The 18,386-nt window shown below is 35.2% G+C and overlaps 1 protein-coding gene across 5 annotated transcripts in view; it reads right to left on the bottom strand.

Moving 5' to 3' along the window:
- Nucleotides 1-18,386, bottom strand: part of CEP57L1 (centrosomal protein 57 like 1) — a 68,856-nt gene that overhangs the window by 13,382 nt on the left and 37,088 nt on the right. For 2 of the 5 annotated variants that reach the window (XM_025444472.3, XM_035697561.2), the window contains 4 exons: nucleotides 15,689-15,771; nucleotides 13,437-13,602; nucleotides 11,034-11,213; nucleotides 9,565-9,686 (listed from right to left, as the gene is read on the bottom strand). In XM_025444472.3, the coding sequence (XP_025300257.1) occupies nucleotides 9,565-9,686; nucleotides 11,034-11,213; nucleotides 13,437-13,599 (465 nt within the window). In that variant the 5' untranslated portion in view covers nucleotides 13,600-13,602; nucleotides 15,689-15,771. The remainder of the gene's footprint in view (nucleotides 1-9,564; nucleotides 9,687-11,033; nucleotides 11,214-13,436; nucleotides 13,603-15,688; nucleotides 15,772-18,386) is intronic. The other 3 variants (XM_025444474.3, XM_025444475.3, XM_025444473.3) reach the window with 2 other exon arrangements.

Below are 18,386 nucleotides of genomic sequence, written 5' to 3'. Positions count from 1 at the left end.
AATCAGTAAACAGTCTTGGTGACCTGTGGTCTTACATTCAAATGGTGTTACAGAAGGAGAGAAGAGGGAGGTCAGATAAGAATAATTATTTGAAGGATAATGGCTAAAAAAGTACCAAATTTGACAAAAAATATTAACTGACAGATTCAATATTAATAATAATAAATTTAAAAACCCAAACAGAATACATACAAAGATAACCACATTTAGGCACATCATTTTTTTTTATTTGTGTTCATTGAAGTTCCATTTGCCAACATATAACACCCAGTGCTCATCCCATCAAGTGCCTCCACAGTGCCCATCACCCAGTCAGGCTATCCCTCCACCTACCTCCCCTTCTTCAACCCTTTGTTTCTGAGAGTTAGGAGTCTCTCATGGTTTGTCTTCCTCTCTAATTTTTCCCACTCAGCTCCCCTGCTTTCCCTTATAATCCCTTTCACTATTTCTTATATTCCCCATATGAGTGAAACCATATGATGACTGTCCTCCAATCGACTTACTTCACTCAGCATCATACCCTCCAGTTCCATCCACGTCAAAGCAAATGATGGGTATTTGTCTTTTCTGATGGCTGAGTAATATTCCATTGTATATATAGACCACATCTTTTTTTTTTTCCCCCCACATCTTCTTTATCCATTCATCTGTCAAAGGACATCGTGGCTCCTTGCAACGTTTGGCTATTGTGGACATTGCTGCTATGAACATTGGGGTGCAGGTGTCCCAGTGCTTCACTACATCAGTATCTTTGGGATAAATACCCAGTAGTGCAATTGCTGGATTGTAGCGTAGCTCTATTTTTAACTTTTTGAGGAAGCTCTACATGGTTTTCCTGAGTGACTGTACTATTTTGCATTCCCACTAACAGTGCAAGAGGGTTCCTCCTTCTCCACATCCTCTCCAACATTTGTTGTTTACTGGCTTGTTAATTTTCACCATTCTCATTGATGTGAGGGGGTATCTCATCGTGGTTTTGATTTGTATTTCCCTGATGGCAAGCGATGCAGACCATTTTCTCATGTGCTTTTTGGCCATGTGTAGGTCTTCTTTGGAGAATTGTCTGTTCATATCTTCTGCCCATTTCATGATTGGATTTTTGGTTTCCTGGATGTTGAGTTTATTAAGTTCTTTATAGACTTTGGATACCAGCCCTTTACCTGTCATTTGTAGGTTGTCTTTTAGTTTTGTTGACTGTTTCTTTCGTATGCAGAAGCTTTTTATCTTGATTAAGTCCCAATAGTTCATTTTTGCTTTTGTTTCGTCTTCATAGATGTATCCTGCAAGAAGTAACTGTGGCCAAGTTCAAAAAGGTTGTTGCCTGTGTTCTCCTCTAGCAAAAGGATTCTTGCTAGAATCCTTTGTGATGGATTCTTGTCTCACATTTAGATCTTTCAACCATTTTGAGTTTATCTTTGTGTATGATGTATGATGATCTAAGAAAATGGTTTAATTTCATTCTTCTGCACGTAGCTGTCCAATTTCCCCAACACCCATTTATTGAATAGACTGTCCTTCTTCCAGTGGATACTCTTTCCTGCTTTGTCGAATATTAGTTGACCATAGAGTTGAGTGCCCATTTCTGGGTTCTCTATTTTGTTCCATTGACCTATATGTCTGTTTTGTGCCAGTACCATACTGTCTTGATGATCATAGCTTTGTAATACAGCTTGAAATCCGGAATTGTGATGCTCCCAGCATTGGTTTTCTTTTTCAATATTCCCCTGGCTATTCGGGGTCTTTTCTGACTCCATACAAATCTCAAGATTATTTGTTCCAACTCTGTGAAGAAAGTCCATGGTATTTTGATAGGGATTGCACTGAACATGTAAATTGCCCTGGGTAGCATAGATATTTTTGCAATATTTATTCTTCCAATCGATGAGCATGGAATGTTTTTCCACCTCTTTGTGTCTTCCTCAATTTCTTTCAGAAGTGTTCTGTAGTTTTTAGGGTATAGATCCTTTACCTCTTTGGTTAGGTTTATTCCTAAGTATTTGACAGTTTGGGGTGCAATTTTAAATGAGATTGATTCCTTAATTTCTCTTTCTTCAGTCTCATTGTTAGTGTATAGAAATGCCACTGATTTCTGTGCATTGATTTTGTATCCTGCCACATTGCTGTATGAGTTCTAGCTATCTTGGGGTGGAGTCTTTTGGGTTTTCTATATACAGTATCATGTCACCTAGGCATATCATTATCAAATTGTTGAAAACCAATGATAAAGGGAAAACTTTAAAAGCAGCCTGAGAAATGATGATACATTATACACAGAAGAATGAAGATAAGAATTCTCATTAGAAACCATGAAATCCAGAAGACAACTTTGACCATACCTTTAAAGTGCTGAGAGAAAAAAAGGTTGTCAACTAGAATTTTATATGCAGTGAAAAATCCTTCATCAATAATGGTGAAATACAGACTTTTCCAGAAAAATATATGCTAAGAGAATTCCCAGCATACTTGTAAAGGAAGTACTTGTCCTGAAAATGACACCAGACATAAAATCAAACATACACAAAGAAATAAAAACATTGGAAATGGTAAAAATGTTAATAGATACATATTTCATTTTAAGTTTTCTTCAAAGAATAATTAACCCTCTAAAGCAGAATAGCAATGTATTGTGGGTTTTATAACAAACATAAATAAAATGTATGAAAACTGTAGAGCAAAGGGGGACAAGTAGAAGCATACTTAGTAAGGATTGCATATTATATTGAAATATTTTAATACTAATTCGTGGCAGACTATGGTAAGTTAAGAATACATATTCTATGCTGTACAGCAGCTACTAAAAAGAAGGAGGAGGAGAGAAGTATCAGAGGATGAGGAGAATTCAAGAAAAATTTAAAAGGAAATCACCAGAGAAGTTAGAAAATATTTTTAGCTGAATGATAATGAAAATACAAAATATCAAAATCTGTGGGATGCAGGTAAAGTAGTTTAGAGGGAACTTGATAGCTTTCATTATAAAATACAACATTTAAATGAAAGAATAAAAGTTTTAAAATCAATCATCTAAGCTTCCAACATACAAAGCTAGGGGGGAGAAAAGGAAAGAAACAGGAAAGAAATAATAAAGTGGAAATCAATTAAGAAGGAAATAACAAAAAAAATTAAAAACAAAAATACTGCTTTTTTTAAAAAAAAACAATAAAACTGATAAAAGTGATAGGTAGACTGATAACTTTAAAAAGAGGAAAATATAAATTAGCAATATCAGAAACAAAAGAAGGGACATCTTGAAAGGCACAAAAAGAAACAGAAAATTCAAGTAGCCCTATACCTGTTAAATAAATCGAATTCATAATTTAAAAACAGTCCACAAAGAAAACTACAATCCCAGATAGCTTCTGTCAAATTTGAATTCTATCACATATTTAAGGAAGAAATAATGCTAATCTTAAACAAGATCTTTCAGAAAACCGAAGAAGGAATTGTTCCCAACTAATTTTATGGAAAACAAATAAACAAATCATGGCATATCTGTATAATAAAATTCTATACAGCAATAAAAACAACAATAACAACAACAACAAAAACTATTGATATATACAACAACATGGATTAATCTAAAAGACATTATGCTAAACAAGAGAGTACATTTTCTATTATCCTATTATATAAAATTCCAGGACAAACAAAACCTCTAAGGTAAAATAAATCAGAATAGTAGCTGCCTTGTTGGGAGGTGAGGAGAGAACAGAAAATGTCCTGACAGAGATATAAGAGAATTTCTGTTATTTGGTAGGGCTATGGATTATATCAGTTTATTTATCAATAATCACTTAACTTTACACTTAAGATCTGTACATTTCACTGTATGTAAATTATATCTCAAAAAAAAACACTTAAAAACTGTTAAAAATCACTGATCTACAATATTTAGCTAGGACAGGAATTTCTAGGTTATTTTATAAGACGAAATAACCAAACTTTATAAAGTGCTTGCTCTTCTAGTTGTTGTACCCTCACTTATAAAACCCAAAATTATCAGCCTTATACATTTTTTCCAAACTGGTGGATGTGTGCCGTGTTGTGCTGTTAATCTGCATTTTCCTAGTTACTAATAAGAATGAAAATTCTTCTATAAATGTATGACCATCTGTGATTTTTTTCCTATAAAATGCCACTTTATAATTGAGCCCATTTTTCTACTGTTTTGTTACTTATGTCTTGTTTAAGAAATTTTTCTCCACCCCAAGGTCATCAAGATATTGTTCTCTATTTGCTTTTAAAAATTACAAAGTTTTGCTTTTTACATGTAAATCTTTAATCCACCTGGAATTGATTTTTTTGTGTGATGTAAGGTTGGGATCCAATTTCATTTTTTTTACCCCCTCACATAGCTAGCCAATTTTCCCAAAACCATTTACTGAAGTCTATCTTTCCCACTGATCTGCAATGGCACTCTTGCTGTATATTATTTCCATGTAAGTGAGTCTATTTCTGGTATATTTTATTCCTTTATTCTGGTTATCTATCCACATAAATATGTTAATTTTGATAGCATTACAATTTGTTTCAAGATGTAGTAGAGCAAGATTTCACCTTATTTTTCAGAATAGTTTTGTTGTTCTTGGAGCTTTGCTTTTCCATATGAATTTTGGAGTCAATTTTTATAGTTTCTTGAAAAGTCTATTAAGCACTTGACCCATTAAAATCCAGTATCTATCGGGTTGCCTGGGTGGCTCAGCGGTTGAGATCTGCCTTCGGCTCGGGTTGTGATCCTGGGATCTGGGATCGAGTCCTGCATTGAGCTCCCTGCATGGAGCCTGCTTCTTCCTCTACTTGTGTCTTTCATGAATAAAAATAAATCTTTAAAAAAAATAAAATCCAGTGTTGATACTGTTATATATATACACACATCATTTTCATTGCTTTTATTTCTTTCCTGCATCTATGACCTTCCATCTAAAATAGTTTTCCTTTTGTCTGAAAAATGTCCTTTAATGTTTCCTTTAGAATGGATCTCTTGGTAATAAATGATCTCAGTATTTGTTACTCTTTAAATGTCCTTATTTCATCTTTCTTTCTTTCTTTCTTTTTTAAATAAAGATTTTATTTATTTATTTGAGAGAGAGAGAGAGAGCACACCCACGAGAGAGCAGGAGTTGGGTGGGAGGTGCAGAGGGAGAAGGAGAAGCAGACTACCTGCTGAACAGGGAGCCCAACATCAGGCTCAATCCCAGGACCATGGGATCATGACCTGAGCTAAAGGCAGACACAACCGACTGAGCCACCCAGGTGCTCCTCATCTTTATTTCTAAAGGATGTTCTCTCCAGGTTTAGGATTTTAGATTGGCAGGTATTTTCTTTTAATACTTAACTATATCAGCCCATTGTCTTCTGAATTAAGTACTTTCAGTTAAGAAGTCAGCTGTCACTTTAATTGTTGTCCCTTTGAAGGTAATCTTTCCTCCCAGTATCTTTTAAGATTTTATGCTTGTCTTATTATTTATTCTGAGGTGTCTAGGTATATATTTCTTTTTATTTATCCTGATTTAGTTTTATAGGTTTTATAGAATTGGTTTTTTTGAATCTGTGGTGCGATTTTTTAAATCCATTTTTAAAAATTCTCAGTCGCTATCTCTTCAAATGTTGCGTCTGTCCCATTCTCTCTCCTTTCCTATCAGAACTCCAAAGACTTAAGTTTGACTTTCTCACTCTAGCTTATGCCTCTTGCTCTCTCTTCTAAATTTACTCTCATTTTGCCTCTTGGTGAGCAGGATGATTTTGCCCTCTAGTTCACTAATTATCTCTTCCAGTCTACTGTTAGAGTCATCTATTCAGTTCTAAATTTCAGATACTATATTTTTCAGTTCCATAATTTTTATTTGATTCTTTCTCAAATCCGTTTTGCCATTTTATGGTTTCCAATGCTTTCCTGAAAATGCCAATCTTGTTTTTTATCTCCTTGATTATAAAAAGTATAATTGTTTTATTTTACTTTTAAAGATTTTATTTATTGATTGATTTGAAAAAAAAGAGTGGGAGGAGGGGTGGGGGGAGAGGGAGAGACTCTATGCTCAGCTTGAAGCCCCATGCAGGAATTAATCTCATGACACTGAGATCATGATTTGAGCTGAAACCAAGAGTCAGACACTTAACTGACTGAGCCACCTGGGTGCCCAAGAATAATTGTGTCTTTCAGAGCCAGCACCCAGTTGGAACTAACTTGTAAGTGGTTACATAGTCTGTTATAAATGCTATTTCTTTTCATAGTGTCTTCTTCAAGTAAAATTTATTTAAATCCTAGCCAATATAGAGCATAACATTAGTTTCAGGAGCACAATAGTGATTGCCAAACAGTTCCACGTATCACCTGGTACTCATCACAACAAATGTACTCCTTTATCCCCAAAACCTATTTTATCTATCCCCCCACCTACCTCCCTTCTGGTAACCATCAATTTGCTCTCTATAGTGTCTGTTTCTTGATTCTGTCTCTCTCTCTTTTCCCTTTTTGTCTCTTAAATTCCATATATGAGTGAAATCATATAGTATTTGTCTTTCTTTGACCAGCTTATTTCACTTGCATTATACTCTCTAGTTCATCCATATCATTGCAAATGTCAAGATTTCATTCTTTTTCATGGCCAAGTAATGGTCCATTGTGTGTGTGTGTATGTGTGTGGGTATACATACACACATATCTTTATCTATGAGTTGATGGGCAGTTGAGCCGTTTCCATAGTTTGGCTATTGTAGATAATGCTGCTATAAACGTTAAGGTGCACGTACCCCCTTAAATCACCATTCTTGTATCCTTTGGGTAAATACCTAGTAGTGTGATTGCTGGATCATAGGGTAGTTCTATTTTTAACTTTTTGAGTAACCTCCATACTCATTTCCACAGTAGCTGCACCAGTTTGCATTCCCACCAACAGTACATAAGGGTTCCCCTTTTTCCACATCCTCCCCAACACCTGTTTCTTATGTTTTTGATTTTATCCATTTTGACAGGTGTGAGTTGAATATCTCATTGTAATTCTGATTTGTATTTCCCTGATGATCAGTGATGTTGAGGATCTTTTCATGTGTTTTGGCCATCAGGATGTCTTCTTTGGAAAAATATTTATTCATGTCTTCTACCCATTTTTAATTGGATTATTCTTTTTTTGGAGTGTTGAGTTTCATAAGTTATTTATATATTTTGGTTACTAAACCTTTATCAGATATGTCATTTGCATGGCACCTAAGTGACTCAGTAGGTTAAGTGTCTGCTTTCCGCTTGGGTCATGATCCTGGGGTCCTTGGATTGAGCCCTACATTGGGCTCCTTGCTCAGTGGGAAGCCTGCTTCTCCCTCTGCCTTTGCCACTCCCCCTGCTTCTGTTCTCTCTTGCTCACTCTCTCTCTCAAATAAATATGTAAAATCTTTAAAAAAAATATGTCATTTGCAAATATCTTCTCCCATTCTGCCAGTTGCCTTTTAGTTTCGTTGACGGTTTCCTTTGCTATGCAAAGCTTTTTATTTTGATGAAGTCCCAATAGTTTATTCTTACTTTTGTCTCCATTGCCTCAGGAGACATATCTAGAAAGAAGTTGCTACAGTCAATGTCAAAGGGGTTACTGCCAATGTTCTCCTCTAGGATTTTAATGGTTTGTCTCACATGTAGGTCTTTAATCTATTTTGCATTAATTTTTGTGTTTGGTGTAAGAAAGTGGTCCAGTTTCATTGTTTTGCATGTTGCTGTCCAGTTTTCCCAACACCATTTGGTGAAGACACTGTTTTTTTTCCATTGGATATTCTTTCCTGCTTTGTCGAAGATTAATTAACCATACAGCTGTGGGTTCATTTCTGGGTTTGCTACTTTGTTCCATTGATCTATGTGTCCATTTTTGTGTCAGTGCCAACTGTTTTGATCACTATAGCTTTGTAATGTAACTTGAAGTACAGAATTAGGATGCCTCCAGCTTTGCTTTTCTTTTTCAAGATTGCTTTGTTATTCAGGTGTCTTTTGCAGTTCCATACACATTGTGGGATTGTTTATTCTAGCTCTGTGAAAAATGCTGTTGGTATTCTGTTAGTGTGTACATTAAATGTGTAGATTGCTTTGGGTAGTATAGGCATTTTAACATTTTTTCTTACAATGAACATGGGATGTCCTTCCATTTCTTTGTGTCTTCTTCAATTTCTTTCATCAGTGTTCCAGCAAGGTAGAAGTCAAACTTTCCCTAAATACAGATGACACAACATTCTATACAGAAAACCCAAAAATGCCACCAAAAAACTGCTAGAACTGATTAATGAATTCAGTGAAGTTGTAGGATACATAACCAATGTACAGAAATCTGTTGCATTTCTTTGTCTTTTAAATTTTTTTTATTTGAGTAGGCTCCTTGTCCAATGTGAGCCCCATGTGAGGCTTGAACTCAGAACTCTGAAATCAAGACCTGACCTTTGAGATCAAAGTTGGACCTTCAACCAACTGAGCCACTCAGGTGCCCTGTTATATTTCTATACACCAATAATGAAGCAGTGGCAGAAAGAGAAATTAAGCAATCAATCCCATTTACCATTGCACCAAAAACAGTAAGATACCTAGGAATAAACCTAACCAAACAGGTGAAAGAACTGTACTCTGAAAACCATAAAACACTAAAGAAAGTAACTTTTGTAGTAGCTTAACTCCTTCTGCCTGGTTATGTCTGATTGAAAGTTTCTCACTGTATCAAAGAAATGTTTGTAGAAATAATTTGAGGTCCCCAGGAACATTAGCTGTTCAGGATCACTTCAATCCAATTTTAGGGACTAAGATTTTCTGGGTTACTCTGATAGAGTTGTAATTTGGGTTGTTTTCCTTCTTGATCACCTTTACAAAGCAGTCAGAGCACAAGAGATTTATCAGGGTTCCTATTCTTGGTAGACCCTGGAATCTACTGTTAGTTTCTTAAGCCCTATAAACTTTTAAAAGCATTATTTAGGGGTACCTGGGTGGCTCAGTTGGTTAAGCATCTGCTTTTGGCTCAGGTCATGATCCCAGGGTCCTGGGATTGAGTCTACATTGGGCTCCCTGCTCAGTGGGAAGTCTGTTTCTCCTCATCTCTCTGCCCCTCCCCCTATTATATGCACGTATGTGCATGCATATGCTCTCTGCTATCTTTCTCTTTCCAATAAATAAATAAAATCTTTTAAAACAAGCATGATTTAGCTTCTCAATGGACTCTTCTGGAATCAGAAATTCCCTAAGAAGATGGGGCCTGAAACCAACCTCTCTGAAGGTCAATCTCTTTGGATTTAAATACACACATAGATTTTGAATTGGTGATTTTCATCACTTCGTTAATTCTCCAATGCCTTTATATATTTTTCCCTTTTCTTCCTTTCTTTCTCCCTCCCTGTGTCCTTTCCTTCCTTCCTCTTTGATACCTTGCCTAGTTTTCTTGTTTTTCTCTACAGAAAGCTTGGTCCAAATGACGTAGTCTGCTTCACTGTAAGTGGAAATCTCCTCAATACAACTTCCTATCCTACTTAAGATTATAATACAATTTTCCCATGACATTAAATATTCTTCAAAATAATATTAAATTATATTCCTATAGAAAATATGTTTACCTGTTGTTCTAGGATCATATTCTTCTCTCGCTCTACATTGAGAACCATTCTCTTTGTATATTCTAGTTGCTTCTCTAGAAGAGTACAGCGAGACTGGGCTGAGCTTAACTGTATAGTAATATCTGTGAAAAAGCAAAAGTAATAATGTGTTATCACATAAATCAGAGATTTGGTTATCACAAGAAATACATTATATAAATCCAATCAAGAACTAAAAGTTTAAGGATTCTTTAGTTCTTTTTTTTTTTTTTTAAGATTTATTTATTTTATTCAGCGTGAGAGAGAGACTGAGAGGCAGAGACACAGGCAGAGGGAGAAGCAGGCTCCATGCAGGGAGCCCGACATAGGACTCAATCCCAGATCCCCAGGATCACACCCCAGGCTGCAGGCGGCGCCAAACCGCTGCACCACTGGGGCTGCCCGGATTCTTTAGTTCTAAGTACTGACTCTGTAAGAGCTGTGGACATACATTTTGTGAATATCTCATTAACTGAATATAACTAGTTTAACATTGTCTTCCCCTAAAGACTCAAAGAGCAAACTTCTGCTTTCAGTGAGATTCAGTGACTTGTGGAGTGATAAAAGTCCTGGCTATTCTTGGGAAATGACATCATCTGGAAAAATAGAGGACCTAAAGTCTCTTTCCTATCAATATATTTTTCTCTTTCAGGAAACTCAGGTATATGCATTCTTCCATTCCCATTTCCTCTGCTCCTGACTATTGACAGCATAATTTCCTAAGCTGTAAGCAACCTCTTTCTAATCCTTTAACTTTTTACTTTCCTTAGTTCTTTCTTTCACTTTTGTCCATTTATCTCAGAAAAAAATTTTCTCATTTCTTCACTCTATTTATAAGTTGAAACACAAACTTGAACCTTATTTATCAGGATGAATGTAGTAAAAGGAAAAAGAAAGCCATATATTATGAAGTAAAAATTATATAAAGAACTTATGTTCTAAATCTCTAAAACTTATGTCCAGATGTCCTTTTTGTAAATTCTACAGAAACCTCTACTTACTATTTCCTCTAATTTCCTCTAATTAATCTTTCAAGTTAATCAAAGTTTTTATTTATTTTTATGGTTTCTGTATTTAATTACTAGTGTTGCTTTATATTTTCAAATTTTAAAAACCAATGTTGACTGAAAATATAAAGTATTTCAATTATATTATGGGTAAAACTAGATTTTGTTGGTATTCTGAAAATATTCTAATTTCTAAACACAATTTGTCTAAAAACTTAATTTTTCTTTTAATCTCAAGAATTTACAAACTGGAATAAAATGTAATAGAAGTAAGCTCAAAATGATATCCATTTAATGCAAATATCAAATTATCTGTGAAAAAGGCCTCAAGGTTTGAATATATATAAGAATAAAGAATTTGAGTAAATCTTAGACTGGGCTTATTATTTTCAAGTTGTAAACTCTGATAACTCCTTGTTTGTGAGAGCTATGAGATTTCCTCACCCTTTTTCTGCTTTATCAGTTCCTGGTGTGCCAAATTTCTCTCATTTGTTTCTTTCTCCAAGGCCTTTTTATATTCTGCTGCTTCTCTGGAGAGAATGTTTAGGTTATCTTCAGCTTGTGTTCTCTCCAATTCTAAACGATGAATCTTTTCCTGAAGAGTTTTTAAGGCTAACATAAGAGCTGTTGAAAAAAAATTTGCTTGTTACTTCAGTGAAAATTTGTGAACACTTAGTACACTTATTGCTTATTAGTAGCAATAAAAGTGAACACTATATTTTTGTTAGTGAGCCAGAAAAACATATAAGCAATATATATCCCCCCTCCCCAAATCACTAAAACTCTACAGAGGGACAAACTTTTCCAACATATCCTCCAAAAACAGTATATTTATGATTATATTTAGTTATTTTCTAGATTTGAGACAACTAATAATCAAAATTTAATTCAATAAAATAACTATCTTCAAATAATGTACAGCCTAGGAGTCATAAGAATCTGAGTATGGATAAAGAAAATGAAGATATAGTATCACTCATTGACAAGGAAATTTAGGTTTAATGTTAAAGCTGTTTTTCAGTTCTTGATATTTTTAGTTTTAGTTAAATCACAAACACTTATTGTTTCTTTGTCTAAGATATAGTACTAATAATCAGAACATATGTGTTACAATACAACTTCTTCCACCAGAAAAAAAAAAAATTATAACCTAGTGATTTAACTCATGTCAGGCTTGAAAGATTTTAAGTGGTATATACATACTACTGTGATTTTGATTTAGCTATATTAATATCATCATGATTCAGGTAAGTTCAGAGTTATAAAATTTTCAAATAACACTTTCTATTCAGTTATAACTTCAAACCAGAAAACTAGAGAGGAATGGAATATAAGTAAATGTTATAGGTTAATTTTCCTATGCCAGCATACCTTGCTTTATTGTGCTTCACTTTGTTGCACTTCACAGATAACATTTTTTATAAATTGAAGGTTTGCGGCAATCCTATGCTGAGTAAATTTACTAGCACCATTTTCCCAAAAGCATTTGCTTATTTCATGTTTCTGGGTCACATTCTGGTAATTCTTGCAATATTTCAAACTTTTCATTATTAATATATTTGCTTAGGAGATCTGTGATCAGTGATTATGACTCACTGAAAACTCAGATGATCTTAATATTTTTAGCAATAAAGTATTTTTTAGTTATGATATGTAGCGCATTGTTTTTTTTTTTTTGAGAGACAATGCTATTGCACAATTAATGGTCTACAGTATAGTCCAAATGTAACTTTTTTATGCATTGGGAAACCAAAAAATTCATTTGTCTCAGTTTCTTGTGATATATATTCATTTTATTGTGCTGGTCTGGAACCGAATCCACAGTACCTCCAAGGTATGCCTGGAGTATTATATCCAATTAGAAATAGGTTTGCTAGAGATTACTATTTGGTTCTTTTTTTTTTTTACAAATGAGATAAAGAAATTATATTTATTGCTCTTTAGATACGCAATACCTGGTTTGCTGATTTGGAATATTTCTTGTGAATTTTTTACTTCACAAAGCAAGTCTATTTATTAGTGCTAACCATTATTACAGAATATTAAAAAACAATGTGATAACCAGCATCTTAGAAGGTAATTTATATGACATAGGTATGCCTGAAGTTATAAATGTTTTCCTAATTTAATTCTGAGATCCTCCTAAATTTATGTTTTCAACACTACAATACTTGTATTTTGTAGTTACTCCAATGTACTAGCTTCCCAAGGAATTTTCAAGGGTAATTTTGGAAACAGGCAATTTCTGAATTTAATCCTTGAATAAGATACAACTTTACTTAATTCACTAGTATTTTAATCATATAGTTTAGAAGGATTCCAAATCTGACTTTTTAGGTCAAAGAGTATTTTCCTATTTTCTCATGATATTTTAGGATAAATTTGTAATATGTGTCTAGTTGGTTAATTTTCATCTTTTTAAAAAAAGATTTTATTTACTTATTTCACAGAGAGAGAGAGGGAGAGCATGAGCAGAGGGCAGAGGGGAGGGGCACAAGGAGAGGGAGAAGTAGACTCCCCACTGAGCAGGGAGCCCAATGTGGGGCTTGATCCCAGGACCCTGGGACCATGACTTGACGGAAGGCAGATGCTTAACAGATTGAGCTACCCAGATGCCCCTGGTTAATCCTCATCTCATAGCTCAAGAAGCCAAAATAAAAAATGTTAAACAACTTATCCATGGTTATAGAAACTTTAATCAACATCGTCAAAACTAATAGTTTTTTTAAACTAATAGTTTTATTAAGATTAAACACACAATCATATTATTTTTTACATACAAACATAGTTTTATATAACATATTTCATATCATTCTAATTCTAAATATTATTTTATATTAGACTTACCTTGGCTATTTGGACTATGAAGCATTTTAGGAGAGGTACCTTCGAAGTTTGCATAGTGGGGAGTCTGAGAGGATTCATTATTCTGGGTAAATGATGGAAAAAACACTCTTTCTGGAGGTTTAAGATAGCTTCCGACTATACTATGCATTAATTCAGAATCCATTATCTGTAGAGAATAAAGGACTAATGTAGTATGGTATCATTCTTTCATATTTAAATGACAAAAATATTAGACAAAAATTCAAGTGAAACAACATAAATACATATCATATACTGTGAAGTTGTTTCTTTATGAAATTAATCATCACAAATTCAACTATAATAACTCAACAATACAAGGAAGAAAAATGACTATTTACTATATAAATAGTATGGACAATTCTGCTGATTTTCAGTGAACACATGCTCTGGAGTGAGCACTAATTATATGGGTGGTGTGAATTTACTGGTTTCTCAGTTGATCATAAATTCATATACCTCTCCTCATCTAAGTATCTCTCTACAAACAGTATAACTCTAGGGTTCTTAGGGAAAATATAAATTTTAAAAGACAACATAGCTTTGAAACACAGGCCACCTATATAATCCAATCCTTGAAGACTGATTTTTTTTTTTTTTAATTTTTATGATAGTCACACAGAGAGAGAGAGAGAGAGAGGCAGAGACACAGGCAGAGGGAGAAGCAGGCTCCATGCACCGAGAGCCCGATGTGGGATTCGATCCCGGGTCTCCAGGATCGCGCCCTGGGCCAAAGGCAGGCGCCAAACCGCTGTGCCACCCAGGGATCCCCAAGACTGATTGTTGAACTCCAATGTACTGTCTTCCTAAGGAATTTTCAAGAGTAATTTTGGATATGTCAGTCTCTGAGTGGTTGTGGAACCTAATGCAGGGCTCAAACTCATGATCATGAAATCAAGACCTGAGCCAAGATCAAGAGTTGGACACTTAAACAACTGAGCCACCCAGGTGCCCCAGTGCACCAGCATTCTAATCATAGTTTAGAATAGTTCTAAATCTGAAGAACCTGAAACAGCTTTATTTTGGCATTCTGGGAGGTTTTATTTAATTTTAATTTTTTATTTTTTAGGAGAGTTTTAGCAGATAATTTTTTGTCTAACTTTCCCCAAATCATTTATTTTTCTTTCTGTAATTTAAATACTTTAGAAAAGGAGTCCCTTGGTGGCTTAGTTGGTTAAGTGTCCAACTCTTGATCTCAGCTCAGATCGTGATCTCAGGGTTGTGAGATTGAGCTCTGCGGATGGGCTCTGCACTAAGCTTGGGGTCTTGTTTGAGATTCTCTCTCTCCCTCTCTCTCTCTGCCCCTGCTCCCCTCTCTCCCTCCCTTAAAAAATGAAATAAAAATAAATTGAATATATTAGAAATGTATTCTACTTAAAGATTCTAATCAATGTTAATTAAATTCATAACCACATTGGAAGAAACAGTAATAATTGTTCACACAAAAAACAATTCTTTAAAATGTGAATTTAGGGGTGCCTAGGTGGCTCAGTCACTTAAGCATCTGGCTCTTAATTTTAGCTCAGGCCATGATCTCAGGATCATGAGATCAAGCCCTGTGGTGGGCTCTGTGCTCAGCATGAAGTCTGCTAGTCCCTTTCCTTCCCCCTCTGCTCCTCCCCTGTTGGGACAGGTTCTCTTTCTCTAAAATAAATAAAATCTTTAAAATGTAAATTTAGAATTCCATTATATAATTAGCCTATTTTAGTTTTTGAGAACTGCACATTTTCAGTGATTTTACTACCTTCCCAGTTCATAAGGCAAAGAAAGACATTTCCCATGACTGTATTTCCTGGGAGGGTACAGAATATACTTCATTCAGTAGGCTTTCCTACTTTAGCCACTGCCATGATTGGCTGTCTTGAGGATGTTCTGATTTGTCTATTTTGCAAGTTATATAACCTATGGGCACCTGAGTAGTTCAGTCAGTTGGGCATCCTGCTCTTGATTTCGGCTCAAGTCATGATCTCAGGGTCATGGGATCAAGCCCTGTGTTGAGCTCTAAGCTCAGCAGGGAGTCTGCTTGAGATTCTCTGCCCTCACCCTCCCCTCTTTGCCCCTCCCTCCCATTCACACACACATACTCTCTCTAAAATAAAAATAAATAAATCTTAAAAAAATAAAAATAAAAGTTAAATAGTCTAGGAAGTGTTGCTAGAATATTTGATGCTCTTTGCTCTTGAGAAGCAATCATTTTTTGCTATTGTTATTCGTACCATCTACCATTTACTAACCAGGTCTCCATCCCTCCAGGTTTTTGCTGCTCAGATACTGGCTGCTCCCCATGGGAGACTGCATCTATCTAAGTTGCTGTTTCCTCGAAAAACAAGAGAACAAAGTTAGTCACAGCTGGCTCACAATGAAGCAGAGGTAGGATCCCAAAGTACAGAGGTTCTGAACAGGGATGTACATCTTCATAAAGAGGTATGTGGCTGAAGCTGGAATTACTCAAGATATCTCAGTTTTCGGCTCCTGGTGAGTTTCTCCAATAATAAGAAGAGTGAAATTTTGCCATTGGTCACTATACCCTGAGGTCCTCGGGAGGATTCTGCTTCCTTTTTACCAAATATAATATTTGTTTTACAAACTGGATTTTGCACCAGTTAAAAAATAAATTCAAATTTGAGGTTTTTAATGTAAATGAAATGACTACTTAGAAGATAATATGCCAATAAGTTAAAAATTAGACTAAAGTTTATTTAAATGTGTAAAAACATCTTAAAGTGGGCATAGGCAGAATAACAATCCACTGGTGGGTGAAGAAAAAGAAAGGAAGCAGTAAAGAAATGAGAGAAGACATGCTATGATGCTCAGAGGACGTCACTGTAATAAAGGTCCCAGTTTAACCCTTGCAATCTAGTCCTTTGTTATAAACAAGTGCCTAAGACCACTAGAAGTTTATTTACATAAAGAACTTTGGCATTCTAGGAGAAAATCTCACTCTGAAGATGGAAGAAGTATAGAAAGCTTGACCCAAAGTCAAAGCCTTACTTGATGGAGGAAAGGAGATGACCACCGTGGTGGTCATTCTTATTCATCCCTGATCCAGTCCCACGGACCCACATGTTGGTGTTAGGAAGGGAGAGGACTGTAAATAAAAACTGAGAAATATTTCACCAATATTTCTATAAAAGATTGGGGCATTAACTGTCCTGCCTTGTATGGAATGCTATATTCCAATAAAGAGGAAATTTGCTAGAGACCACTAACAGTTTTGGCATTTTGAGGTCTCTGTGCATTGTTCATACTGTTCAGCAAGAGAGAGAGAGCAGCTGAAAGGAATATATTCATGGGCATGTATGACAGAAATTTCTAGAGAAAAAAAATTCTGAAAATAAAGAGAGCTGCCTAAGCCCCAACCTCCAAGGATTCTGACATGTCTGGTACGGAGCCTAGCTGTAGATCATTAAAAAGACCTCAGGAAATCTTGTGGAGTATTTCAGAGGATTTGCAAGTGGGGCAAAAGGCTGTGAAATGTGGGCCTCATTTGCATCAATAATCTGGTAAAGTGTAGGGAAACTCAAGTTATAACTAGAACCATTAATGACAGCTTGTATACAACCAGGGAAATTACCCATTTTCTCTATGGTATATAAAATTAAGATACCTTCATGGGCTACAACTAAGGAGCCACTGCATAAAGAATTACCACCCCCCCCCCCAAAAAAAAAAACTGTGCTAGACACAAATACTGTACTGCAAAGCCTTTTAACTCATTCTTTAAGAAGCAATTGTTCCAAAATGGTCCTTTTTAACAACCAGCATCTATTCCTGCTAGTGGCTGAATATGCCATCATTTCTGCATAAACCTATAGGACTACTAGAGAGGCGGCATTAGGAGACAGAGATACTACAATGGGTTCTAGGAATGGGGTACTCTGTTTCCTATACTGCTAAATTTTGTTGTTAGTGTTGTTTTTGAGAGAGAGCGAGAGCAAGAGCAAGAGAGAGAGAGAGAGAGAGAGAGAGAATGTGTGTGTGAGATAGGGGCAGAGGAAGAGAGAGAATCTTAAGCACAAAGCCCAATGTGAGGCTCGATCCGACCACCCTGAGATCATGACCTTAGCCAAAACCAGGAGTTGAACACTTAACCAACTGAGTCACCCAGGCACCCCCCCCATACTACTAATTCTTTCAAGTTTAGATTTTTCCTTAGTGAAACTAGAGAAAGATCAACAGCTATTTCATTTACCTGGTTTTCTTTGTGTATGCATCTAGGTTAGCTTACCTTAAGAGTAAACTCAGTAAAAGTTTAAACTAACTGTATTTTATTTTTAATATATAGCACTTTAAAAAGTACTATAACTATTGAGTAGGATAATTTGTGGTTACAGAACTTGCCTTATAGATACCCTAATAGATATTACAAACTTATAGTATACATCTAAAATGTTAAGACAGTGATATAAAAACCAACTGATCAGTGGAAACTAGTACATATAAGAGTTTAACATAAATACTTCCATGGGTTTACTCCATGTTTGTTGATTAAATAAATGTTAGAAAAATTTTAGGAAAAAGAATATAGCTAAACCTTTATCTTACTCCATACATCAATGGAAATTTCAAATATTTCATAGAGCCAGCCAATAATTAAAAACTTCAAAAATTATTTTAAAAAAATGAATAGCTAAAATAATCTTAGAAACAGTAAGGTGTTTCACATTTAAAACTATGGTAAAAATAGGGACGCCTGGGTGGCTCGGGAGTTGTGCATCTGCCTTTGGCTCAGGGCGTGATCCTGGAGTTCCTGGATCGAATCCCACATCGGGCTCCCTGCAGGGAGCCTGTTTCTCCCTCTGCCTAAGTCTCTGCCTCTCTCTGTGTCTCTCATGAATAAATAAATAAAATCTTTATTTTATTTTTTTAAAATAAAATCTTAAAAAAAAACTATGGTAAGAATAAAAGATACAAAGGCTAAATTAAAATTCA

Source organism: Canis lupus, chromosome 12, assembly GCF_003254725.2.
Source record: "Canis lupus dingo isolate Sandy chromosome 12, ASM325472v2, whole genome shotgun sequence".
Taxonomy (NCBI): Eukaryota; Metazoa; Chordata; class Mammalia; order Carnivora; family Canidae; genus Canis; species Canis lupus.
This window is presented reverse-complemented; position numbering and strand designations above follow the sequence as displayed.